The sequence below is a fragment of the Rhizomucor pusillus genome (assembly GCF_041956525.1).
Source record: "Rhizomucor pusillus strain CBS 183.67 unplaced genomic scaffold VTP01scaffold_2, whole genome shotgun sequence".
Lineage (NCBI taxonomy): Eukaryota > Fungi > Mucoromycota > Mucoromycetes > Mucorales > Lichtheimiaceae > Rhizomucor > Rhizomucor pusillus.
Genome location: NW_027192144.1, coordinates 552 through 26816, shown reverse-complemented (window position 1 = coordinate 26816; position 26265 = coordinate 552). Strand labels below are relative to the sequence as shown.

At 45.8% G+C, this 26265-nt stretch overlaps 10 protein-coding genes and 1 non-coding gene across 11 annotated transcripts; 5 read left to right on the top strand and 6 right to left on the bottom strand.

Moving 5' to 3' along the window:
- Positions 1–190: 190 nt before the first annotated feature.
- VTP01DRAFT_4054 (uncharacterized protein) lies at positions 191–1387 on the top strand (the record flags this gene model as incomplete). Its single annotated transcript, XM_069382694.1, has 5 exons — positions 191–253; positions 312–396; positions 457–693; positions 774–883; positions 941–1387. The coding sequence occupies 5 exons, from the start codon at positions 191–193 to the stop codon at positions 1385–1387; spliced, it is 942 nt and encodes a 313-aa protein (XP_069243469.1).
- Positions 1388–1419: 32 nt separating this feature from the next.
- VTP01DRAFT_4053 (uncharacterized protein) lies at positions 1420–3161 on the bottom strand (the record flags this gene model as incomplete). Its single annotated transcript, XM_069382693.1, has 2 exons — positions 1420–2979; positions 3075–3161. 2 exons carry the CDS (start codon positions 3159–3161, stop codon positions 1420–1422), a joined length of 1647 nt encoding a protein of 548 aa, XP_069243468.1.
- A 328-nt stretch (positions 3162–3489) lies between these two features.
- VTP01DRAFT_4052 (uncharacterized protein) lies at positions 3490–4925 on the bottom strand (the record flags this gene model as incomplete). The annotated part of the gene is made up of 7 exons (XM_069382692.1): positions 3490–3644; positions 3709–3757; positions 3835–3925; positions 3993–4057; positions 4134–4229; positions 4324–4538; positions 4607–4925. 7 exons carry the CDS (start codon positions 4923–4925, stop codon positions 3490–3492), a joined length of 990 nt encoding a protein of 329 aa, XP_069243467.1.
- Positions 4926–6221: 1296 nt separating this feature from the next.
- Positions 6222–8883, bottom strand: VTP01DRAFT_4051 (uncharacterized protein; the record flags this gene model as incomplete). The annotated part of the gene is made up of 9 exons (XM_069382691.1): positions 6222–6388; positions 6457–6915; positions 6979–7059; positions 7122–7313; positions 7385–7432; positions 7498–8266; positions 8328–8444; positions 8507–8625; positions 8703–8883. 9 exons carry the CDS (start codon positions 8881–8883, stop codon positions 6222–6224), a joined length of 2133 nt encoding a protein of 710 aa, XP_069243466.1.
- Positions 8884–9184: 301 nt separating this feature from the next.
- On the bottom strand, positions 9185–9985 carry VTP01DRAFT_4050 (uncharacterized protein; the record flags this gene model as incomplete). Its single annotated transcript, XM_069382690.1, has 1 exon — positions 9185–9985. The coding sequence occupies one exon, from the start codon at positions 9983–9985 to the stop codon at positions 9185–9187; it is 801 nt and encodes a 266-aa protein (XP_069243465.1).
- Positions 9986–13400: 3415 nt separating this feature from the next.
- VTP01DRAFT_4049 (uncharacterized protein) lies at positions 13401–14104 on the bottom strand (the record flags this gene model as incomplete). Its single annotated transcript, XM_069382688.1, has 3 exons — positions 13401–13516; positions 13691–13864; positions 13933–14104. 3 exons carry the CDS (start codon positions 14102–14104, stop codon positions 13401–13403), a joined length of 462 nt encoding a protein of 153 aa, XP_069243464.1.
- A 113-nt stretch (positions 14105–14217) lies between these two features.
- Positions 14218–14290, top strand: VTP01DRAFT_t15. The gene has a single exon. It is a non-coding gene; the product is annotated as a tRNA-Ala (tRNA).
- A 356-nt stretch (positions 14291–14646) lies between these two features.
- Positions 14647–17245, top strand: VTP01DRAFT_4048 (uncharacterized protein; the record flags this gene model as incomplete). Its single annotated transcript, XM_069382687.1, has 12 exons — positions 14647–14900; positions 14954–15233; positions 15300–15420; positions 15480–15598; positions 15658–15762; positions 15819–15965; positions 16028–16066; positions 16128–16268; positions 16327–16497; positions 16555–16890; positions 16949–17033; positions 17091–17245. 12 exons carry the CDS (start codon positions 14647–14649, stop codon positions 17243–17245), a joined length of 1953 nt encoding a protein of 650 aa, XP_069243463.1.
- Positions 17246–17438: 193 nt separating this feature from the next.
- Positions 17439–22464, top strand: VTP01DRAFT_4047 (uncharacterized protein; the record flags this gene model as incomplete). The annotated part of the gene is made up of 5 exons (XM_069382686.1): positions 17439–18603; positions 18667–20130; positions 20187–20384; positions 20449–21149; positions 21217–22464. The coding sequence occupies 5 exons, from the start codon at positions 17439–17441 to the stop codon at positions 22462–22464; spliced, it is 4776 nt and encodes a 1591-aa protein (XP_069243462.1).
- Positions 22465–22614: 150 nt separating this feature from the next.
- Positions 22615–23847, top strand: VTP01DRAFT_4046 (uncharacterized protein; the record flags this gene model as incomplete). Its single annotated transcript, XM_069382685.1, has 6 exons — positions 22615–22677; positions 22745–22891; positions 22955–23092; positions 23246–23522; positions 23609–23742; positions 23833–23847. The coding sequence occupies 6 exons, from the start codon at positions 22615–22617 to the stop codon at positions 23845–23847; spliced, it is 774 nt and encodes a 257-aa protein (XP_069243461.1).
- A 503-nt stretch (positions 23848–24350) lies between these two features.
- VTP01DRAFT_4045 (uncharacterized protein) lies at positions 24351–25921 on the bottom strand (the record flags this gene model as incomplete). Its single annotated transcript, XM_069382684.1, has 4 exons — positions 24351–24530; positions 24588–25603; positions 25662–25841; positions 25915–25921. 4 exons carry the CDS (start codon positions 25919–25921, stop codon positions 24351–24353), a joined length of 1383 nt encoding a protein of 460 aa, XP_069243460.1.
- Positions 25922–26265: the final 344 nt, after the last annotated feature.

Sequence of the window (26265 nt, the reverse complement as noted above, 5' to 3'; positions counted from 1 at the left end):
TATTCAAAACCGAAAGCATCATTCTTGCATTAGAGATTCACAAGCTCCCCCACAAAGAATCCTGTGAATTTTGTGTGGGGATGGAGCTGCACCGTGTAACCATATCCTGATCCCGCCACTTTATAACGGCGGTATCCTTTAAGCTTCGCTCCCAACCATCTCTTTTTCTTGTCCTTAACACCAGAAAACCATGCCGGAAGGATACACCGTTGACCTCTCCAAAGCAGTTGGACACAAGTTTGAATCTGATATTGTAACATAAAAGAAAGCACTTTATATCGTTAGCTGAATATTGACAAATAACGTGATAGGTCGCATCAACCCGACGCGATCACTTGCTGTATGCATTGTCGGTAGGAGTTCCTGAAGATGACTTGAAATGGCTTTACGAGCTTGGTACAAATATCGTCATGAATTTGATTATAGACATACGGCGAATGCTTACTTGATCATTAGATATCGATCACGGTCCATTGCCTACATACCCACTTTGCCTGCTTTTGAAAGGCGATGACTGGGATGTCAACTCGTTTGTAGAACGATGGTCGGCAGGCGGCCCGCTTCCCGGTGTTCCACCTTATGACCCCAACAAGATCGTCCATGGTGAGCAAACGCTAGAAGTCATTAATCCGTTCCCAGAAAAGGGAGGAAGATTCAAATCCATTAAGACATGTCGCGGTGTCTATGATAAAGGTAATGTATAATATACAAAGATCAATTACAAACAAGAGCGTAAAACTGAATTAATTACATCCATTTTCATACTCTTAAAGGCAGCGGCATGGTGATTGACACGATTGTTGACTTGTACGGCGAAGAAGACAATGTACATTACTGCCGTATGGGCACTTCCATGTTCGTTCGTGGCTATGGTGGCTGGAATGCAAGTACCATTCATGCAAAGGCAGATTTGTATGGATGTTAACATGTTTATATCCAGGGTCCCAAAGGCCCCAAGGCAGAGAGCTACAAACCACCATCCAGACCAGCCGATGTTATCGACGTGTTCCCGACGCGCCGCAACCAAGCACTATTATACCGTCTCTCAGGCGATTTCAATCCTCTGCATGCGGATGTTGACTTGGCACCACGTGTCGGTTTCCCGCGTCCGATTCTCCACGGCCTGTGCTCGTATGGCCACTGTGCGTACGCAATACTGAAAAACTTTGGAGGCAACGACCGGCTCCGGTTCAAGTCGATCCAAGCACGCTTCGCAAAGCCGGTTTTTCCCGGGGAAATCGTCGAGGTGCACATGTGGAAAGTCCCTGGTCCAGACTCCAAGACGGATGGTGTCATTTTTGAAGCAAGAGTCGGTGATCGCGTCGTTTTAAACAACGGGTTTGTAGTATTGTACAAGCAAAGTCAAGGAGAGCAATCGAAACTTTAAATCCATCATTGTTACAAAAGTTTGAGTTATAGCTACACATTATCCTGATCCCTTGCGCTGATGCTACCACTGCTTTCGAGTTTATAAACAAGCGTCTTGTTGAGCACGAGACAGCTCCAAAACAATGCCTTGCATTTCTTGCCAACATCCCAGCGTCCCAAAAATCGTACCGGGACGCCGTGCATAAGCGGATGCACGGATTTTGAAGACCGCATGTTGATGAGCTCCACATTCTCTGCTGCGAAACCCACAGCACACCATTCGCCATCAAGACAGATAAATTCAACGTGAGACGGTTCTACTGACCAGCTGTATACCATAGTTGAGAATAACGCGCCGGAAAGATCAACAATGTAGCTGTGACGACCTAGTGTAGCAAAGAATAGCTGAGGTGCGATGGCAGAAGATAGACCGACCGGGTCGGATGCAATGTTAGGACTGGAGGAGATGACGGTGTCGTAGGTTGGAGGGTTTGAAAAATCAGTCGTGAGCAAGGTGGTTGGAATGCTATCGGGATAGAAGGGAAGCTGGATCAGGGACGTCCACCGCATAGAGATCGGTTGGAATAGTTGCGGTGACGAATGTGAGCGAAATCGATAATTACTGTGGATATTAATATTATTGCTATTATTACTGTCGTGATGAACACGCTGCTGTTGCGCGAGCAATTGGTCACGAAGAGCCATCCGATGATGCAACTCTTCCCACTTCTTATCTATAGGCACTGTGCGAACAATGCTATCTTGCAGGCCAATGACGGTCGCCTCGCTGGAGAAGACGGCAACGAGATATTTTAGCGTTGCACGATCATCTGCAAAAGAGATAGAACGTGGCTCGGTAGGTAACCAAAATTCTTTGAGCTTGTGAAAAGGTCGAAGGAGAGTATCACGCCTCCGTTGCCACACGACGACCTTGTTTTGCATATGCATGGCAACAAACAAATACGCTGAAGTCTGGTATGTTTGTAAACTTAGCACATCTTTGCCCTCTGGCAGCTTGTAGTAGTAATTCTGCAGAGCAACGCCGTTGCAAAAATAGCAAGGTTTCGCGAGCCCAATACTGTTCTTGTTCACCAAGGCCAAGTGATTTGTGCTCAGCGATGATTGTGTATCCTTGCCACCGTCTCCGAAATGGACGTCGTTGTCGCCACCATTGACGCTAGTGTTGTTATTATCGTTGTCGTTACCGGAATTATTATTGCTGTTCTTTGCAATCGGATTGGACGCGCCCAGTTTTTGCCAAAGTTCCAAGGATGGTACATTGTATTCAGGATGAGTGCGTTTGGACCAATCTGCATTAGAAAGCGCGTAGCATAGTCGAAGAAGTGCATCTAATGAGTAGCATCGAACACGTTTGTTTCGACCTGCGATCATTAGCACGAGTCGACATGATTCGATGAGCACCATGTGCCGCGCACGTAGCCAGATAATAGTCCGCGGTTCAACGGGATATGCGAAATCGAGACACTGGACGCCGTGGACAACGTGGCCCAAAAGAAGAAATCTGTCATCAAGCATACAGCAGGACTCGTATGGCTGCTGTGGGGAGTGATGGCTTGCAACCATTTTCAAATCCATGGGTGGAGGCGCGCTCTTTTAGAATATTTTCCAACTCTTAGCAACACTGGAACATATTCCTAAACTGCTGCCGTGCATACTATGTTGGTTCTTTCTTTCTCTTCACGCACCTCATGTTTCTGAGAAGAATCGGTACGCGTCGACCGATCACAAGTATAAGATGGAGGAGGAGGCAAATCTTGGAATGAGGCTGACATTTGTTGGTCACTGGCTCTCGAACCAAGTGCCGTTGAAGTAGCGCCACGACCAAAAATGACAAAATCTGTTTATAAATATGGCTGGAGAAGAAGGGAAAGGAAAAAGAAAAGCAGAAATGCAGCAATGATATGAACAAGAAGACAAAGGAGAGAGGGGAAAGACGAATAACAAAGACAGAAAAAAGGGTATATAGAAAACTATCAAATTCGAGACAGCCAAGTGTTGTTCAGCACCGACTTAGACGAGATAAAAAAGAGAGAAAGCCGAGAACGATAATCAAACTGATGAGTGTGAATGCGTTGTTTGCGTATGCGCTCAGCCCCGCTCTTAGTTGGACGAGGCAACCAAGAATGGTTGTTGAGGTATCGATTTTCGAGGCGTGGGGAACTCGAGTTTTCTGTGTAGGCGATACGTGATATCAATGTAGTCCGGCTCAGTATCGGCAGTGATGATTGAGTGGCGCATTAAAAAGTCGATGGTAACTATACATTGCTAAAGTAAGCCTTGGGAATTCCGGGATGCTAAGGAAAGATGGTGCTTAATTACCTAGCGCACAATTGGGTTTCCATTCGCCGTTAAGCAATGTCTCTTTGACCTACATTGTCGATCAAGTCATTAATACGAGGCGGAGGAGGACGGGCAGGGAGGGAAGCAATCGCGTGAACTACTTGCCTTTTCCAGGGGCCATAAATAGAAGCATTCGACCTCTCCGTCCTGCGGAGTGGGAACTATGTCTCGAGGTAACTCAAGATCGTACGTGTACCTAGCAGCAGCCCTGTTAACCCGTGATCGCAAGGAGAAAAAAAACTTGTCTTCATGTTTACACTTACTGCGTTTCAGGTACAAGCCCATGCTCGGTGTACGTAAAGTAAGTCACTGCGCCCGTGTTGCGTGCCTAGATGGATACAAACAGTAAACATATAAACATTGAGTACATTTTATCTGTCATTTTCCATGTAGTAAGTTAGTACCTGCTGTGCAAGCTCAGCAGGGATGCTGGCCTCCTCGTCGCATTCTCGGACGATGGTATCCTTGGTTGATTGCTTATAGGTAATGCCTCCCGCAACCTAAAATAGCAAAAAAAAAATAATAATGACAAGATCGTGTTAGCAAATCAATTTATATTCACACGACCCCTAACCCGATTCAGCGGATACTTGCGCAGTTATCCAACATGCCAGGCCAAGTTTGCTTCGTTCGACTACGACGGGCTACCCATAGCTTGATGGTACCATCAGGTTCACGGACATAGGCATTAAGGTGCGCGCCGAACTGCGAGATCCCAAACAAAGGCGTGCCAGCACGTTCAATCACAAATGCGACGTTATCATCTCTGGTGGCATCCCCGTAGACTGGGAATTGTTCATTTCTCCATCCTAACAGTCCCGTTCGATAACAGATTATTATATAAATTCACATTCAGCTTTTCCGTATGTTTCGTTACCTGCTAAGACAGGAAAAACCTTGTGTTCCCGCCAGGTATCCAGCAACTCCTTCATTACTTGTGTTCGTTTATCAAAACAGTCGACCCAGGTGGCGAACGATACATGCGAGCCTTCAACTATCTCAAACGGCGAAGGTCGCTGTGCGTTGTTATATTCAACCAAGTGTGCAAGCACGCTCGGCAGGACGCGGCCAACGATGTGTGAATCCATGCGGAAGGGGATTGTATGATGGACTTCATCTGGGTTCTTTGGATCGAACTCGTGCGGAAACTTGTCCGCGTGAGTAATAACTTGCAAAAATGAGCTGTATTTGGACATGATATGTGGAGTAAATATGAAACAAGAAGTAGAAAAGTAAAAAGAAAAGAAAAAGAAAGTAAGTGAACAATAGACAAAGTTCGGTGGGTTCCTTTTTAAATGAACAGATTTCGTTTTCATGTACAACATGGTGTTGATGGCCGCTTGTACGATAAATATGGCAATAGCTAATCGAGATGGGCGGGTTTCTGTCCTCCCCTCGCGACACCAACAACATATTCTAAGTTTAGGTCTCCCCGCCTCCCCTCGTATTTTGTTTACATTGCTATCGAGTCTGCTGTCTTTGCATCTGGCATGCGTAGTGTAAGAGCCTGCAATTTCTCCAACATCTGAGAATTTCAGACTGCCAACCCGTTCAAGCGTCTCCTTATCGTTCTAGCTCATTGGAGACTGGGGGCGTTTAGGTAAGGATAACAATAACAACAATGCTGCTATCACTAAAGTTTCGAACATTACCCTCCCCGCCTCCCGTTTCCACTAGATCGTTTCCTAATTGCTTTTGTCAATTAGAAGACAAGGTTGACAACGTCAGAGTGAAGCTCCTTCGATCCCATCAAGCCCCCAAACTCGTTGCCACTTTGCACCAAGCATTGGGGGGTCTGACAGGTTGAAGCTGAGAAGATGGGGGTCTCACCGGGTCACGATTCGCCTTCAGATGATACGACAATCGGTTCACAGCAGAAAGTGTAAGCCCAGGGTGAATTCCAGCAAATGGATTGTTCAAGCTCCTATTGTCGCTAAGCAGTTTCCTAATTACAACAAATAGTTTGAAGAAATTAAAAGCATGAGGTTTTTTACTTGAAATGACGATGTAGTACAGATATCCAACACTCATGCCTGTGCTCGATCACTACCCTAAGGCTCGTTGAGTCCGACATTCGGGACTATTTCGTGTAATGGTCTTGCACGAACCGTGTATGCGTGTGTGCGCAACATATGACGGCCCAGAACCTGCACTTACCGATCTATGCAGATCTCTCTTCACATTTCTTCTCAAACCGAATAAAGTTTGAAATCTCCTATTTCACACAACAAGAGACATGCATGTAAAGCTTGGAATTTCTCGTAAACAGCTGCGTAAGCAAAGAGAAACACACGCGCAGACGATTACCCGACGACAGCCTTGCTGGTTGGCAATTCCAATGTTCCACAAGATTTTAAGCAGATTCAATAAAAAATTTTCAAGAAGATTGCAGATCGCTCTATTCATACAAACAAGAAATTCTTCAGGCACCAATTTTGGTCTGTATGTACGTAAGTTTTTCGATTACAGAAGAAGCGTAAGAAATGGGAAATTCACTGCCACCGATTTGGTTGGGAAGTGGGCGCTGCTCCCACTGTGCTTAGACCACGGGCCCCTGCCTCTTCCGTGCTGGCTTTTTGGAATTGCACTGGCCCAAAACGACTAGCGCTGTTCCTTGCAGTTACCGGTTCTCTGTTTGCGCCTGTCATGTATCCGTCATCTGACAAAGGATCCACGGATATTCAGCATTTGGCTCTCTCCCGGAATACCATTCAAAGCGATACATACCTCTAAATCGCCCGGTTGCTGATCTTCCTGCGCTGCTGCTGCTGCTTCCGATGCCCCCTCTGCGCCCTCGTCCACGTCCACGTCCTCTACCGCGGCCTCTTGATGCACGACTATTCCTGAACCTTGCATTTGACATTGCCAAATTGAGAAGCTCTGAGGGCACCGTTTGCCCTGAGCTTTCAAAATTTCTCACCAGATCGCCTGCAAACTTGTCTTCTTTCTTAGTAATAAGAGTGTAGGCTGTGCCTTTCTCGCCAGCGCGACCCGTTCGGCCAATGCGGTGGACATGTGAGTCAATATCTCTGGCAATGTCATAATTGACTACTGTCTTTACGGATTTGATATCAAGACCTCGCGCCGCCACATCTGTTGCCACCAAAATCGTAAACTTGTTCGCTCGGAAGTCACGAATCACCTTATCTCGTTCGTGCTGCATAAGGTCTCCGTGTAATGCAGAACCTACACTCAGACGCTTTGAATACTTTCCGCTACTGCATATGGGCGCCAAAGCTTCTAACTTACATTCGTATCCGGATTCACCAATGTTGGAAGCCAATACGTCCACGGCCCCTTTTCGAGAAACAAAGATGATCACACTTCCCTCTAAATGCATATACTTTAGCTTTTCCGAAACAAGCCTGATCAAAGGTTTAACAACTACTTGCCAACGCAAAAGCCAGGCAGATGATCCAGCAGCCAATCCCATTTCAGCACCTCGTCTTCCAGGACAACCGCAATCTGCGTAATGTCTTCATTTGCTTGGCCCGTTGCACCAACACTGATACGTATCGGATCACTCGTGACCTGTCGGGCTAAACTTTCCACTTTTCTGGGGAAGGTAGCACTGAATAGCAACACTATTTTAGAAAGAGAATGTTTTAGAAGAAAAACGCGTATCAGCATAGAACTTGATATTGTGCATTATTACCTTGTCTATCTGGTCTAACATTATCGCATATTGACCGTACTTGCGGTTCTAGATTATCATCGTGTCAGAGTCTAGGGAAAAAAAAAAAAAACTTTGCCAACCGATCGCCCTACCAAATCCTAGATCAAACATTCGATCTGCTTCATCCAGCACCAGGTATGTCACTCGTCTAAGATTGGTGGCCTTCATTTTGATCATATCAATTAAGCGCCCAGGTGTCGCTACCAAAATTTCGATGGTGCCGCTGCGCAGATCTTTGAATTGCTGCATTTTTGATGCGCCACCGTACACTGCAGCTACGCGCAGGCCATACGCCTTGGCAAACTTCTTGGCTTCTGAATATATCTGCGTTGCGAGCTCACGGGTTGGGGCTAGTATCAAACCAATGGGGCCGTCTCCCTTTGAGAGCTCTTCCTGATCCATGATATGCACAAGCATAGGCAATACGAATGCAGCTGTCTTGCCGGATCCGGTTTTGGCGATACCGATGATATCTCTTCCTTGCAACGCTGCTGGAATTGCTTGCTTTTGGATAGCTGATGGTTCAGTATATTCTGCCTTGATGATGGCAGACATGAGATCCTCGTCAAATCCAAAATGTGCAAATGATATACATGGATTAGGCGGGTTCGAGCCAGTGACGTGAAGTGAAAATTGCTGCCTAATATCTCGGATGCGCTCTGGACTCAACGCCGCAATGTCTGGATGCTCTTCGTAAAAATACTTTTCAAATTCGGGATATTCGATCTCGTCATGGTTCACTCGCGCAAGAGGCTCAATGTCTTTCTTGACTGGTCCTGAACTTTCATCGCCGGAATCTTCATTTAACTGTGCATCGATAGCTGCTGCAGTCGCATAAACTTCGTCGTCCGAATCTGCATTCTTTTCATGCCCCCTTGAGACAAACCGTGCCTCCCATAAACGCTTTCTTTTCTTTGCTTACTTCATCCTTTCCTACAGCTGCACGATTGTCCGCTTTGCCAATCGTTATGCCTTTTTCCTTCAAGTGTCGAACGTAGCTTTCGATATCATCTTCCTCTTCAAAATCGTCTCGGCGAGCCTGATGTCACACGTTGAGTACAAACTTGTACCTAACAATCAGCATTAAAAGAAAATTCATACTCTTTCCACTTTAGGCGCTGCTTTGGCTTGCTCATTCATATCAGCCATAAAAGCATCTAGCGGATCCTCTTCGTCGTCTTGTGTATTGTCGCTCGCCTTTTGCTCAGCGCTCTTTACATCTAATACGACGAACACGCACGACATATGTACGTATGAATTGTATGAGAACAATTTATATCTTGATCATGATGCTCACTGGAAGAAATTCCGGCGCTTGTCAAGAAATCTTGCTCGTCATCGGCGTCAATAACTGTAGATCGAAACTTTTTGCTGCTCGATTCCGGTTGTTCTTCTGGTTTTTTCTTTTCTGCTTCACCAGAGCTCTGATCTTGAAGCGTTCTTTTCTTAGAGGGAAATCCAAACGTAAACTTGCCCATTAGTGCAGAACGAAAGTGTTTATCTTTGGATGCATTGCTGATTTTCAAAGTCATCTCAAAAACTCAAATGTTCGCATGACACCGAGAAATTCCAAGTGTGATTGGATGTGTTCTCTCGAGCTTTTACAAACCAGTTTTTCCACATCTAAATCTTCAAGATTCTCGGTATCGAAATAATCACTATGCGAAATGATCACTATGTAATCAAATAGAAAAATAGCTTTCAGTGAAGTTTTTATTTTTTTTCTTCTGATTCTACTTGTACAATTTGACAGACCAGCTGTCAATTGTCTAAAGCCTTTTATTTACCACCGCCGTTAGGACAGAAGGTTACAGTGTACTTGTTAGCCTTGCAACCGAAAGTGCTTGTCTTGTCGTCGTAAGCATAGCTGTAAGCATCCTTGCAGCCAGACTTGAACTGATCGGCAAATTCGCTAGCCTTGCACTTTTCAGGAGAATTGTATTCGCCGCGGCAGCAGTATTCGTCGTTGTTGAAAGCAGCGCAAGCGCTCTTGCATGCCCCTCCGTCAGTTTGAAGCTCCTTGGGACAAGAGGGAAGCGAGGGGCAAGAAGGTTTACCACAGTCGCCTTCACCACCTTCAGGAGAGATATCGAGCGGCAAGTTGAAACCATCGACGAAGGAGATATCGTAGAAGTCTTGTCCACCGTAGCCCTTGAACAAGAACTCAGCTAGAGACACAGCTGAACCATAGTTACCACAGTCGCCACCATCTTTGCAGCCCCAGAAGCGGCCAGACCAGTTGGAATCGACTTGGAAGTCGTGCGAAGAGCCAGCTCCTACGTCAGTGGATTCTTGTGCACCTCCACCGTTGGTAAGTTTGTACACCTTGAGACCAGAACCACAGCTGTTCTTGACAGTAACGGTAACGCCACCACCGTTGCCACTGGATGTAGAGTTACCAGACGAAGAATGGGAGGGGCTAGCGGACGAGGAGGATGCCGATGCCGATGACGAGGAGGAGTGCGAAGACGAAACTGACGAAGAAGTAGGAGAAGACGAAGAGGGAAAAGACGAAGATGCAGGGGCAGCCAAACTAACGCCAGCGATAGCGGCAAGGGAAAGGATCTTGAAAAGCATCATCTTGAAGGACTGTAATGAGAGAAAAGAGAGGGAGTGCGTTGATGTGGAGATATGTAAAAGAATGAAAGGATGAGGCTAGAAAATTGAAAACGGCTCCCCTCTTATAGCTTTCGGATACCATTGAGACTAAACCATTGCCAATGGTAATAATCAGAGTGTCTGAAACAAGGCACACCATTCTGGTTCGTTCAATGGTAACGAAATATTCCGCCTGCGAATAATATTTATGTTCTTCGCTATCGTAGAGAAAAAAAAAAGGCCGCTGTTGCATATTTTCAGGCACTACTGCTGACATCACATAGACTCTTCTACCGACGATCCAGACCACGTTTTACTGAAACACGTCGACTAACGTTAGGATGAGTTCTGACCATTGTCACTAGTGCTTTGTTTTGAGAACCTTAGACCTGGGCCCTCCTATGTCCCACACGCTCCCTCTCTAAACGCTATTACGAGCGATGCAGGTTTTTTCCTCAATTTTCCTCAATGCATCTGTATTTAAGCGATCACAACGCAGCTGTCAAAAATTCCTATGATCGAAAAGTCGCAATACAATTGGATGATCCGGGCCGGGATCGGTGTATGGACGATCAAATCAAGCAAGGGTCTGCTCTTCATGAGGTCTGTGCTTTTTGAAACAAACGTAGTTTCGAACTCTGCAATCTATTCTTGGCATTTCCTTCCCTATGACGTTTCCAATAAAATTTGCATTTGAAACCTGTACAAGCATATTCTTCTGCAAAGAACTAAAAAAATTAGTCTACATTGACCTGATCTGTTTTGTATTTTCTGGATCGAAGTTTCAGATGGTCTGAGCCTCGGGTATTCATGGAAAGTAGAATGCCAAGCCGTTTTACTACGCAACAGATTAAGGCAAATAGAATATAGTAACCCTACCCCGTGCGCAAGTTGTCTGATTCACATTAACGACGATATAGATTTTGGCATTCTTTCTGCTATTGTGCTTATGAATGCGGACAATCATGAATATATGATTGCTCACTATCTCACAGTGGATATTTTCCTGAGTAGAATTTCTACCCAGTAGTTTCAAATCTTTCTGCGCAAACCCATGCTGGCTTTCTATTTTTTTTAAAAAATCTAATTTTCCAAAGAAGCGACATTGCTATCTAGATATATCTACCTAGATTATATCTTCGTCTCAATAGTATATTTTCAGCGTGAACTTTGCTTTGTGATATCCGGAGCTAATCTGGGAGATTCCCTTGCACCATTGAATCTTTTCAGTATTGATGTATGGTTTGCTTATGAAGCTTCTTAATTGATTAATATGTAATGAATTACCAACGCACAGAATTTATCTGAGCACTCCTTCGAAAACTTTCTCGGCAACCTCATTCCTGAACAAAGTTGAACACCAGTCTTCCCAGCCAGGCTCCTCTGAGTTTAGAAGATACCTATAATACAGCAATTATCTTATGCGTAGTCTTGTCAAGCGCGAAAGGACCTTATGCCGCCGGAGCTTATCAAGTCCAGTGGAGACACAGGCCTGAGCTGAAGTCTGGTGGATATATTGGACCTGCCCATTTCAACCATTCTACTTTAATATATGTAGCTATGTGCGTTGTGAAAGATGCCAACGACATTCAATCTTGCTAATTGCTATTTAAAGAAATGAAACACAAGTGATTGTCTGCATTGCTTTACAGCACTCCTGAGATCTTTTCGGTGTCACGAGCTAGTGCTCTCTGAGTCTTCTAAAGTCATTGTACTGTATGCATAACAACACTTTGATCTTTATTGTGTCCTCCATCATGTCCATATATTTCTTTCAGGTCTCTTATGTCCACCCGACTTTATCAAATTGGGAGGGCATAAGAACATTGGCCTGCTTGGAGACATTGGTCACAATTTTCGCCAGCAGATATAAAACTATAATGCAACAGCATACGCAAGGTCACACCAGGACATCTTCAACCGTCATTCTCATGCTCACGACCTAGTGGTATCAATGGATATCTTGATTTTTGTTCCAAGACAAGTATTCAGACAATCTCGACCTACAACTAATACACAATCCGTCGTTCACTACATTATATCGCTTGCGACAATTCCAGGGCTACAATTGAGTATCATTCTCAAAAATGCTGCATATTTCTCGTCATCAGATCGAATTGATGACGCATATCAATACAAAAGAGATACAACAAGGAGTGTCACGGTTCGGACATATTTTCTTTTCCAACTATAACGGGTAACGGCAGATGGGATCAGCACCTAAAACGGGCGACATTGCAACGAATTTCCAAAACCCTGTATCCACAACCATGATTATCCACGCTACACAGCAAGAGCAAGCATAGCAACGAACAGCAAAGACTAGGTCGTTATAATTTCGGACATCTTTTGGTCTGTCGGTGATCTATATGCCTATCCGATGTCTTGGGAGATAATTGCCTCCTGAATGATGAGACAAATCCTGGATGACAACCAGAGATTGGGACGCGATAGATATCCTGGCCGTCCGTATATCTCTCGAGGGCGGTATCCTGTTTCGCGGGATGGAATAGCTTCAAAGAACGTCGGTTGATCGGCAACAGAGACGGTAGCCCGATTGTCTATCGATGGACATGAGGACATGGATGACCTCCATTACCACCTCCAAGCGCATGAAAAAAGAAAACGGAGCTATATGGAAACATTTTTCGTTTCGGGCCTTGATGAACAAAGAAGATCTTACCGCAGCAATCGCTGGGACACAACGCAAGACAAATTGAGAACAGCATCTTATGAAACAGAACAACTTCGCATCTATTTAGTAATTCTCTATCTTTTCATACCTACGGGGAGCCCTTACCCGGGCGGAGAACAAATGATCCATCTTTTCTTTTAATCGCCGCATCCCTTCGACGAATTAAAAGGGATGCCTAAACTATTGACGGCGGCAAACCACCATTGTTCCAACTGTTTGATTTATCAAAGATTTAAATCATCGAAATATCGACTCTAGGGGATGTAGTGTAGTTTATAGTTCGTTTATTCTAGGGCAATGCCATGGCCGCATAGGGCATTGTAGGCTGCCTGTTGAGCGATTGGGAGGGGGGTATATATAATAAAAAAAAACCTCTGTCGAACGAACCAAGAGGAAAAAAAGGTACGGATTTTACATGAATGTCGGGAGTGCGGAGTTACATGATGATAGGGAAGGGAGAGGAGGACAAAACTCAAACTGAGAAAAACCTCCTAGGAAAGAGAGGATAAAAAAGAAGGAAAGGAATGGGGGAGACATCAGACCATAACTGGCAGGAGCTGGAGCAAATGAAGACGAGGGAGTACATCGGGGAAAAACGAAGTACATATCGCGTAGGGTTAGCGGGAAGCGAGGTTCTGCGACGCCTCTAGGAAGAAGGGTACCAGGACGAGGTTCATCTTCGAAGGGAGTCGGAGAGGTAATTTAGTCTATTAAAAGTAAAGCCGGCCAGAGCGTTTTCCACCTTCCGAGGTTAGACGGTACTTTGCTCGGCAGCAGATTCAGCGCCGTGTCAATGGCTTCGGCACCAGTGGGGAGATCTGGGTGAAGAGAGCTCAGCGACCATCGGAATTAGCGAAGAGTCGACTGAAGAAGATGGCAGGAGGAGAGACGATCCCGGTTCGCTTTGGGAGCGCCACACTGGCAGGCAACAGACGGTGTTGGAGGCAGCCAAGCAAGACGCCAATTCAGCAGCCGATGGCGTTCTTTCTTACTGCACGGCAACGACAGGATTGGATCCCATACCGGTCGACGTAACCCGCGTTTCACCGCCACAAACTTGTCCGGCGTGTTCACGAGCTTGTCAATGTCAGCTTGCATGAGCTTTTCCACACCTTCCCACAGCACAGCAGTACTGGTGTGCGGCCGGTCACCGGGCTCATGAGATGCTTGCGGACGGGTGCCCAAAGAACATTGCGTCGAAGGGGACCCCAACAAGCTTCTCTAGGATGCTTACGGAGCTGAGGGATAACACACGCCACGAGTGTATCTGGAGGCAGGGTTCGTGCGCGAAGGGCAAACTTGGTCTGCAAGACCCAATAGCGAATATGCATGCGCGGTAGGGCAGAAAGTGTTTGGAGGTAGACCGTTCCAATAGCCTTTTCTTTAGGATCACGAAGAAGACACATTCTGAGACTTTGTCACTGTGTTTCCTCGAGTCCCTCGGAAGCAGGCTTGGTCAGGTACAGGAGGGGGAGGCTATACTCCAAGATCGGACGAACAAAGACCTTGTAAGCGCGTAGGGGATGTAGTGTAGTGGCTATCACATCTGCTTTGCATGCAGAAGGCCCCGGGTTCGATCCCCGGCGTCTCCATTTTTAACATTTTCTCGAAACTCATTGCACTTTTCTACTTTTTTCTTTTTCTTTTTGCTATTTCTCGCCTAGCTTTTTAGTATTCAAAATTCGTAAAAAAATAACCATGAAAATTGGGTGGAACACCAAGTTTTAAGCTGGAACGAGCAATGGCTATATTGTTGAGTTGGTATTGGGCATTTCCGTACCATGAAAAATGATATAATGAAAACGCAGCCAAGACATCACTAGAGATAATATTTTCGTCGAAAAGATGCAATGAGACGCTATCCTTGCCATAGATTATCGGTGTTTGTGCCGCCTGTCAAAATAACAAATGTTCATATCTCGCAAACTCAGTTTGTTACTCTGGAACTATGGCACCGGGCCTGCTTCGATGGCGAACCTTGACTGCATTAGCACTTAGGAGACAATCAATACGCCCTATAGGTCAGCAACGGGCGTTTTGCAAGAGCGCTGCAATGCGCAATGCGCAACAAGTATCTACTGGGTACAAAGATGCCGATCGGTACCACGGATCGTACCCGAAACGAACACACTTGTGTGGCGATCTCAGGAGCAAACACGACGGCGAGCGTGTCGTTTTGAATGGATGGGTTCAGTCTCCGAGGTATGATCAAAGAGCGTTTTGTTCCATTACCTATATGTGCCAACACTTTGCAGAGCTCTCTCTCAAGATTTGATATTTATCCCAATCCGCGATGCTTCAGGCACCACCCAGCTTGTCTATCGCTCGACAGATCCAAAGCTAAAAGCTGACATACAAAAGCTGACGGCAGAAAGTGTCATATGCGCGCAGGGCATTGTACGAAAGAGACCGGAAGCCATGATAAACAAGCGACTTTCTACCGGAGACATTGAAGTAGAAATTGAAAAGATATATTGCTTGAATCCCGCATCCACATCGTTACCTTTCTGGCCTTCACAACAAATCAAGTCTTTGGTAAGGCGATAGTCTGCGTAGTTCATCTTTGGCTGATAATTGACGCTGCATTGACGACATACATAGCCTAACGAAGAAGTTCGGCTTCGGTACCGTTACCTGGATTTACGAAGGGATGAGCTTCAACGCAATATCAGGATGCGATCGACGGTAGCAAACGCTGTGCGTAACTACCTGATTGAGAATGGTGCGGCTACCCTACCCAATTTCGCTCCATCCATGTTTAATCGCTAAATTGCATCGTAGGGTTTGTGGAGATAGAGACGCCTATGCTGTTTAAATCAACACCAGAAGGTGCGCGAGAATTCATTGTTCCAACTCGAAAGAAAGGAGCTTTTTATGCATTACCTCAGAGTCCTCAGCAGGTAATGAATCAAAATTCTCAGAATCGTTATATTATCAGAGCATTAATGGCGTTCCAAAGCACAAGCAAATGCTGATGGCAGCAGGCTTCGACCGATATTTTCAAATAGCACGATGCTTCCGAGATGAAGACTTGCGAGCTGATCGGCAGCCAGAATTCACACAGGTACGTATGCAACTAAGTAACAGAGTATTCCAGAAAATGCTGAATACCGGACATAGATCGACCTGGAGATGTCGTTTGTTACTGCCAAGGAAATTCAAGATATTGTAGAAGGTTTCGTTACCGTGATATGGGACAAAGCATTAGGTGTCAAACTAGACAGGTCTTCGTTCCCGAGGATGACTTATCAGGAAGCCATGTCAAAAGTAGGTATTCTTGCAGATTAGTTATTACCTAAATATTAGACTCAACAGATCATATTATCTAGTACGGATCTGATAAACCGGATGTTCGCTTCGGCTTGCAGGTATATATGAGATATGGTTTTGCAATGAATCAATCTGCTGAGAAGACTTGTATGCAAATAGATCAAAGAGATAGGGTCGTTGCTACCGGATGTCGTCGGCAAAGACGAGGCATTGGATTGTCTTGTCATAAAAAAGGGTTCTGCAATTACCGGTGGCGAATTGAAAGCGATGCAAAAGTCACTAGAGCTATTGGAGGAAAAGGTAGACTCTACATCAAAGCAGTATACATAAACTTTGTATTTATCCAGGTCTGTTGCAGGATTTTGCATTTGTCAAGGTCAATGAAAACAATATCAGCAGCTGGCTATCTAAGCTCGGAAAGTTGAAGGAGTCTAAAGCCGTTGGCAATGTAGAGCATGAACTGAACAGCAGCTTGGACATTGCTGTTGGTGATCTTGTGCTCGTCCACAAACGTACGCGCTATCTTTATGTGAGTATCTATATCAATTTTCGGATGAGTTCACGTTGATTAATATCGTCATGAAAGGGCGGAAATACCTTGATGGGCAAAGTACGATTGCATATCGCCAATCTGTTACAGGAAAGAGGTCTTCTAAACATTGATCCTAATGCTTACAAATTCTTGTGGGTTGAATCTTTCCCATTATTTACGCCGGACGAACAAGGCATCCGCACATGGCAGGCGACACATCATCCTTTCACTGCACCCTTCGATGAGGATATACCATTGCTAGCAACCGACCCTGCAAAGGTACGGGGCCAGCATTACGATCTTGTGCTAAACGGAATGGAAATTGGTGGCGGATCCATTCGTATCCACTCACCAGTCATGCAAAATTTCATCTTTGAAAAAGTGCTACAGGTATGGAGGAGAGCATTGTTATCTTTCCGAAACGGCTCTATTGAACCTATATATGCAGCTAGAAGAGCATGAATATCGTCGATTTGATCACTTGATCGATGCTTTAAGCGGAGGATGTCCTCCACATGGCGGCATCGCACTTGGTAAGCGCATCTTGTTATATAAAGTTTGCAGAGAGAAATTACTGAAACATATTACAGGCTTCGACCGACTTATGTCCATCCTATGCAACGCTGGCTCCATTAGAGATGTGATTGCATTCCCCAAAGCAGCCGGCGGAAAGGATCTAGTCGTAAACAGCCCTTCAGAAGTGACTGTTGCACAACTCAAGGAATACGGATTGCGAATAGAATAAGATAAATAATTTATTGCTTAAACTACCTCTTTTCACATAATTCTTGTAACACAGCTCTAGACAAAGTAACCTGCTGCAATTGTATTCAGAAAGGCAACTACTCCGAAATGCGTGCCATTAGATTTCCCGAATGAAGAAATCGTAGAAGCAAGAAGAACCTCTCTCTTTCGTTGCCGTAAAAAAGTTTATTACAATGGACGCATCCTCGTCCAGCACTGTACTATCATCCGTTACTTCCACGGCAGAAGCTATCTTATCGACCGATCCAGTTGTCGCAAGCCCCGAGTCAAGATCGACCTTGTCACTGATCGCCGGTTTCCTGCCGACTGCGCTGATCAAGTTGATCGGTCTGGCGACATTCTCTGTCCCTTTACTGTTTTACCGAATCCTGACATGGTCATTTACTCTTCATCTCAATTTCTCTTCGCTACTTGTGATCCTTGGTGTTATGCTAGTGGCGGCGTACCTAGTAGTCCGCTACAGGTACCTCAACAAGTACTCTCGTCTGCGATCGACTGAACCACCAAAGTCGACTTCTTCCTTTTTCGACCTGCATCCTGATGATTCGACCGAAGAGGATTCAGAATACAAGCCAGGCCTGAAGAACTATCCGGACGAGTTCCTATCAGCCTTCCTTTCGTCCATCAAGATTTTCGGCTATTTGGAGCAACACGTGTTTCATGAATTGGCCCGTCATTTGCAGACCAAGAAGCTTCTGGCAGGTGATACTCTTTTTCGAAATCCTGAGCAGGAGCGCTCGTTTTACATTGTTGTGCACGGACACGTGCAATTGTTTGCAAAGCCTGAGACGGATCACGAAGATGATGATGAGAATGAAAATATGTATGCTTCGAACCTCGACAACGACGAAGGTGTCAATGATCGCTTTAGACACTACACACTGATCAATGAAGTTGGTGCTGGTGGAACTCTGTCGTCCCTGTTCACGATCCTTTCCGTGTTTCGAGACAGTGTAGATCGAGAAGAACAGAAAAAGAAATCGCAAGAGCGTCAGCTCACTGCATTCAACAGGGATAGTTCTCACGAGAACCTGCGAACCGTTTTCCCGAACCTCCAGTCTGAATCTCTCGAAGGAACTTTCAAGAAACATCGGTCGGGGTTGATCTATCCCAAGGCCAAGCTGTCGTCGTCTCCTAGGCCATCGGATATGGAAAGCGATAGTAGACCCAGCAGAGACAACAGTGATCTGGATGAGATAGAGGACCCCGACCTGGATACCCGTAAGATATCTATCAGCGGCCGCGCAAAGCTGCCCAGCTTGCCTACTATTCAGAGACAATCTCGATCTGTTCATCCGAACATCGTTGCTAGAGCTACCGTTGATACTACATTGGCAGGTAATTATGCTATATTTGTCATTGTTTCACCCAAACATATATTTCTAACGCAACAGATTAAAGTTATTCCGGAAGAGGCGTTCCACAAGCTAACTCAAAAGTTTCCCAAGGCTGCTGCCCATATTGTGCAAGTGATCCTGACACGTTTCCAGCGTGTTACACTAATGACGGGCCATCGGTACCTTGGTTTGACGGAAGAATTGTTGCGTCTCGAAAAGATGGTCAATGAATCAGCTAGCTTAGATACGCTGCCGCAAGATTTGTTTGTACCTGGTGGTATCGAGCGTCTACGAAAGAAGTTTGCGCAGCCTAGTGACCATCATCAAGGAGAAATGGGCAATGCCATTGGTATGTCCTTGACAAAATCGGATAGCACTGGTTTCCTCCAGGCCATGGATATTCCACCGACTCCTGCTATCAATAGCACCCACAACACTCAGTCTCCTCCGCGTCCTCGCATCTTGCCATCCTCTCCTCCCAAACCCAATCACCGCGAACACAATGAATACAGTGTCGAAGATGACGAACATTTGCGCACATCCATTATGCAAAGTCTTTCCGATTGTCTTGGACTACGCGAGGAAAAGAAAGGCGAACATACGCCATCCTTGGCATCTTCACTTTCTCCTCAGAGTTCACGCCATCGACATAGGCCTTCTGGTTCTTCCAGCCTTGGACCTGAAAGCTTGAAATCCTCTTCAAGATATTACTATCCAATGGATTTATTTTCGCATGCTGGAACCGTTGATGCCAGTGCTTCTCCTTCATTGGGAGCTTTGTCTGTCCCTTACGATGATGACATTGATGCTATTTCGACGGTCTCCTCTGTCCAATCTGGAAACGACTACAGCGCCAGCGGCGAAGTTTTCTCATCGAATGATGTCCAAATCTTGTACTTTCCCAAGGATGCAATCTTGGTCAAGGAAGGCGAGCATAACAATGGTTTATTTTTCGTTATCGATGGTCTCTTGGACGCTTCTATGACTCCATCCAACGACGACGAGATCTCCTTGGAGGAGTCGCAGAGTGCATCAAAGGAATGGCAGAGCAGGAAACGCAAGTCGTCTAAGATGAAGAGACACGCCAGCTTCAACCTTTCTCCATCCACATCAACGTCGTCTGTATTGTCATCCAGTGACGAGCAACAGCAGCAGCAACAGCAACAACAGAAGAATACTGCTGCCGATGAAGGCGCACCCAACACAGTCAAAGAATCGGCTTCGGTCTTGCAACGCTACGGACCAGTGTACGCTCACAAAGCTCCTGTTGGCCGCACTGATATCAAGGAAAGAAAGAAAGAACGAGAAGAAATCTCAAGAAAAAAACCATTGTTTGTTATAAAGCCCGGTGGATTAGCGGGCTATCTAGCGGCTTTGACTGGATATCCCAGCTTCGTGGAAATCAGAGCAAAGACTGATACGTACGTTGGTTATCTTTCCAAGAAGGCATTGGACCGGATCATTGACAGACATCCTGCTGTCATGTTAAAGTTGGCACAGCGGCTTGTGGGACTCGTCAGCCCGCTAAGTAAGTATTTGTACATTTTATCCTATTATATGCATAACACTAATCCCGCTCTGCAGTTCTGCATATTGATTTAGCACTGGAATGGATGCAGGTTAATGCTGGCCAGATCATCTGCCGTGAGGGACAGCCGAGCAATTCGATTTACATGGTATTGCATGGTCGTCTCAGAACAATCAAGGGCAAGAAGGAAGGAGGCATTGAAATATTGGGAGAATTTAGTCACGGTGATACAGTCTGTGAATTGGAGGCATTAGGTAAGAAAATGCAGATGCGCGGGTAATTGACGATATATGTATTGACCGCTTCTTTTGTCGTCAGCTGGAATTCCTTCGCCTTCTACACTCCATGCTATTCGAGACAGTGAGCTCGCACGGATACCAAAGACGCTGTTTAATGCATTGACGTTGCAGCACCCTGAAATTACCCTACAGATATCTCGAATGGTGGCATTGCGCTCCCTTCAACTCGTTACCAAAGCATCGCCGCAAGGCGGCAGCATGATCCAACTACGAAACAAAACTATTACGCCAGCTGACGCTATAAACAATGCTACGCCTGAGCTCTATGGCTACAACAATGCTAACCTGAAAACCATTGGTATCTTACCTGTCAATGCATCGGTACCTGTCACTGAATTCGCCGAGAATCTGAAGAGCGCATTGATACAGTCAGTGGGTGCTTCATGCATTCTGCTAAACAGCGCTACTATTACCTCTGTAATGGGCAAGCATGCATTTTCTAGACTTGGCAAGCTCAAACTTGCATCTTGGCTTGCAGAGCAAGAAGAAAAATATCGCATTGTCTTGTACTTGGCTGACAGCGGTGTCAAGTCTCAATGGACACGAACTTGTATCAGACAAGCCGATTCCATTCTCCTTGTTGGTTTGGGAGATGGAGACCCCTCTGTTGGTGAATATGAACGCTTCATGATCAACATGAAGACGACTGCACGCAAGGAGCTGGTGCTCTTGCACGGTGAACGATCATGCACCACGGGAACGACGCAGAATTGGCTGAAGGTATGTATATATAGTCATGTTTGCAAACAAACGAGCAAATGACTCGAGATAAATTTTCATTCTATAGAATCGCCTGTGGATCCAAGCACATCATCACATTTTTATGCCTATGCGAAAGAGCACGACGCTCACGAGCGATAGAATGGTCAGACCGCCGTGGCTGGCCGCTCAGGGCCGAAAGATGACCGAAAATTCTATCAATATGATGAAGAACGTCAAGGGACAGCTGGTCAAGTACTACTCTGCAGTGCCCCAACTGCCTCAATTTGGACGTCTACTAGTGCTGCGAAAGAGCGGCAGTAGTCCATTAGCAAATGCCAGTGCCAGCAACGCGGCACGAGACGATTTTGCAAGACTTGCGCGCCGCTTATGCGGCAAGTCTGTCGCGTTGGTGCTTGGCGGCGGTGGCGCACGTGGTATTAGCCACATTGGCGTCATACAAGCACTGGAAGAAGCGGGTATCCCTATTGACATCATTGGTGGAACAAGCATTGGCAGTTTTGTGGGTGGCCTGTATGCCAAGAACCGTGACCTCGTATCCACGATAGCACGCACCAAGTTATTCTCTGGACGAATCACTAGTATTTGGCGTAATCTAACGGATTTAACCTACCCGCTAACAGCTTGGTTTACTGGTCACGAGTTCAACCGATCCATTTACAAGTGTCTTGGCGACAGCCAGATCGAAGACTTTTGGCTTCCATACTTTGCAGTGTCCACAAACATCACTTACTCGCGCATGGAGGTGCATACGACTGGGTATGCTTGGCGCTACATTCGCGCATCGATGACCCTTTCAGGCTACATTCCACCAATATGTGAGAATGGCAATATGCTCGTGGATGGCGGGTACATGGACAACTTGCCAGTGTCCGTCGCCAAGAGCATGGGAGCCGATATTATCATTGCGGTGGACGTTGCATCTGAAGATGATACCAGCCCTGTCAACTATGGCGATTCGATCAGCGGATTGTGGGCGTTGTTGTACAACCTGAATCCGTTCCGTTCATACAACATCCCGAGCATTGCGGAAATCCAGAGTCGACTTGCGTATGTCAGCAGTGTATCCAAACTGCAAGAAGCCAAGATGACGGATGGCACTTTGTACGTTAAGCTCCCTGTGCAACAATGGGGAACACTTGAATTTGACAAGTTCAAGGATATCTTCCAACTTGGATACGATGTGGGTCGGCAGGTAGTAGATGGATGGCGCAAACATGGCTACGCATCTGGTAGAGTTATCAAAGATTCCGACGAATCCATATCCCGGGGCCAAGAAGTCAAAGGCAAACGTGGCCGCCGCAATAGTATATAGAATCACGACCACGAGGAGATTTGTGCTACAATACTTTGCAAACATTTTCGGAGTGCTAGCATTATTATTGCGCCAAAAATTTCCAAACGGCTCTTGCACTGTTTCTTTCCTCTCTTTTCTTTCTTTCTTTCTGCGCTTTCCTTTTTCAGGATGTTTTCGGTGCAACGCTTGATTGAGAATCTGTTCCTACTCACCACAGGTGTATTGTCTCTTGTAAGAATTATAGACATGTATGATTAGAACCAAGTCAATTGAGTAACTGAACCTGGTTCTTCCCCAGTGTGCTTGGGTGATTGCTTTGGGCGGTGCATGCGCGTACGGTCACTTGAGCGGGGGCGCCTGGTGGGTTCTCGTTTATCAGATCCTGCTTATCATCGGTGTCCTGCTCGTCTTCATGTCTGGAACTTTTCTGCACTATAGAATGGGGGTGAGGCCCGTGTCGAGTTTTCGTAAACGGTGTAACATTATTGAAACTTTACATTTACTGTAGCTGCTGACCTTGCTGGGAATCAGCATCGCGCTCTTGACGATCAACATCGACGCTGTCCTACCAGTTAGCAATTATATTGGAAACACCGGCGGCGCAGGGGCCTACGCGGCTGGATATATTATTTTGATTATTATTCAGGTAACTAGAGAATCGATGGGGAGAAAGGAGGGGGGTTGGATCAGGGGAAAACAGAGGTCCGCTTCTCGGCGAGCGGGGATCCACGCATGTGCCACACTAAATGCTGGAAGGAGGACGTGAGCCATACAACTCACTAACGATCATATGCCACAGTTTTTGTGGGTATTTGTGTTTGGAAGCGAACCTAACAGCTATCTCGGCCAGTTTGGCCATTCGTGGAGCGCCATGAACAACAGTGTCGAACACCATCCTCAGCAACACCACGAAAAGCACCCAGCCTATGAAATGACTGGAGATAAGACAATGGTCGGCCCAGCAACGGGAACAGCACCAGCGCCGGTGGTCAACGCTTACAATCATCCTGCTGCATCTCCACCGCAGTCTCCCGATGCACCAGAATACAAGGAACGAGTACAAGCACTTCATGACTGTGAGTAGTAGAAGACCAGGAAAAACAAAATTGGAAAGAATTATAGGCTGAGCATATACATATATCTGCGCGCGGTTACATAATAGACACTGCAAGTGCCGATGATCCGAACGAGCTCAGCTTCAGGAAAGGCGAGGTACTCGAAGTCGTTGAACGAAAAGGAAACTGGTGGCAGGCTCGAAAGAGCGATGGCACAGTCGGCATCATTCCTAGCAACTATGTAAGTTCGATACATGGAACCGTAAATGAAACGAAGCTTTTGATTATTAAATCTTGTTTTCTTTTTTTTTTCTTGCGCGTTCTGCTGCAGTTTGCTGCACCTTAAAACAATAGTATTTTAAACGCATCCATTTTGTTTCCTTTCCTTTCTATATCATTATCTTTTTTCCTCTTATTGTTATTTGCTTTCTACCAGGTATATCATCTTTTTATTCATTGCTTTGTAATACATGTGCTTTTAGCCTACTCGGCGTTCATTTCAGCCACACGCAGAAAGCGAGTAATTTCTTTTTTTGTTGTTTAACAAGGGGGGCGCTAAGGCTACTCCTAGGTTGTCGTGGGGATAAAAACAATGATTACTCAATGCACATGAAAAGATAAATTACGCTTAATGTAAATCAGCACGAAAAGGAAACAAACAAGATAATGTGGAAACACAATAACATCAATGGTTCAATAAAGTATAGAATGATAGGAAAACAAGGGGCGGCTGGTGTACGTGCGTGTGCGAGAGAGAGATAGATAGAGAGAGAGAGAGGTGCATCACCCGGAGAATGAGGGCTCGTGACGGAAGGTAAGAAAATATATGTGTGCAGCTTTTTCTTTCTTCTAGAAAGCCTTCTTGCTCAATCTCAAAGAAAGCTTTTCGATGACGTCCAATGTCTTGAGGACTTCTAGGATACCGTTGAGGAATGATGTATCGTGATGCTTAATGTTGTATTTCTTGCAGATGGATTGAACCATTGGTTTTACTTTACGGAGGTTGTGTCGTGGCATGCTCGGAAAAACCTACAAGAGCACACGAGCATAAATATCCACTTTTCACTCCTTTTCAATAAAACTTACGTGGTGTTCAATCTGATAGTTCAATCCACCCATAAACCAGTCGCCGATAGGACCAAGAGACACATCACGACCGGTAATAACTTGAATTTCGAAGAACTCCATGGATTCAGCCTTCTCCTGGCTAATAACCGGCATACCATTATGGTTGAGGGCGAAGACAAGAGCAAGCAAGTAGCCTGTGGCGGTCTGGCTGACGAGGAAGAACAGAATCATGCGTGGAATGGTATCGATCCAGGCAATGGTCACGTAGGTAAAGATAATCCAGTGCAAAGCAAGACTGACTCGTTCAAACAAGCAAAGACGAGCGGACTTGTTGATAGCGCCTTCGTTCAGCATATACAGGAACGACTGGATAGCCCACGACAAACGAGCAAATGCGAGGATAAAGAAGAAGTAACGGGTCTGATAAGGAAGCACATTCTCAGCAAAGAATCGGGAGACAGTGCCGGGTTCGCCCTGGAAGGAACCATAGTAATTGGCAGAGGCGTATTCGTCCCAGAGCAAGATGGGTGCGGTGTCGATATCGGGATCGTGCCCGTGGACGTTTGTGCTAGCATGATGCGTGTTGTGTTTGTTCTTCCACCACGATAGCGAGAAGCCTTGGCAAAAGTCACCCAAGAAGATAACCACGGCATCGTTTGTTTGACGATCATCGAAACATTGGTGGTGTCCGAAGTCGTGTGCAAGCCATCCGCATTGCTGCCAGAACAGACCCATAAGCAAACCAGCGCCAATTACAGCGAGAAGCGAGGTCTTGCCCCATAAGTACAACATCAGCAGCGATAGCCCGCAGATACCGAGTGTCGAAAGGACCTTGTAAATATAATATATCTTGCTGGCATGGAAATAACCTTGTGCTTTCAAGTTGTCGCGGAGATCACGCATTTCCCGGGCAAAAGCAGCCGAATTGTTCTTGCCGGCGTCATCGGGGACGGCGGTCTCAGGCTCCAAATCACCTACGTAATAGTTTGCCAGCAATTCGTAAGCGGAATCAGGGTGCATAGCATGGAAGACGTCTGCATGTGTGGGTAAATAATCAGTCAGATCAGGGGATCGCCGCCCTATTTAATATACCTGAAGCATCTTTGCCGACATGCGTCAACAGAACCGCAGCTCCGCCGGGATGATCATCCACAAATTCTGTCACGTCATACAGCTTGTTATCCACAATAATGTACTTTTTAGCATCAGGCTTGCCATCCTTGGCGTCCTGCGTCAAAGCAGCGAGCTGTTTCCTAGAATACACTTGGGTCTCTACAAGGCACAGACATATCGGTAAGCATCCAGAAAATGCCATGCAGCTGCCCGAGCTAATCAAGGTCATTACCAGCCATGAGATGCCGTACTGATGAGAGATGAGGCCCGGACCTGAAAGGGAATGGAAAGGAGTGATTTGTAAAGTTTGGAAAAGTGGGGTCCAACTCAAATGTTGGTGCTACTGCGAAGGTCACTTTTTCTGAGAGAGAAAAGCCACTTTAAACCAGGCTAAACTTTCTCTTTTTTTTGCAAGGTACCGGGAACAGATGGGTAACTTTGGTCGTGTCTTTTATCCAAGTATCGTATGATATTATCAACGTGCTACCTGGGAACTTGCCCGTTTCTTTACTGCTTTGGCAAACGATGGCCCTGATGATGGCCGGGCTTGTATCTCGATATCATCAAAATTCTTGTGTCACTT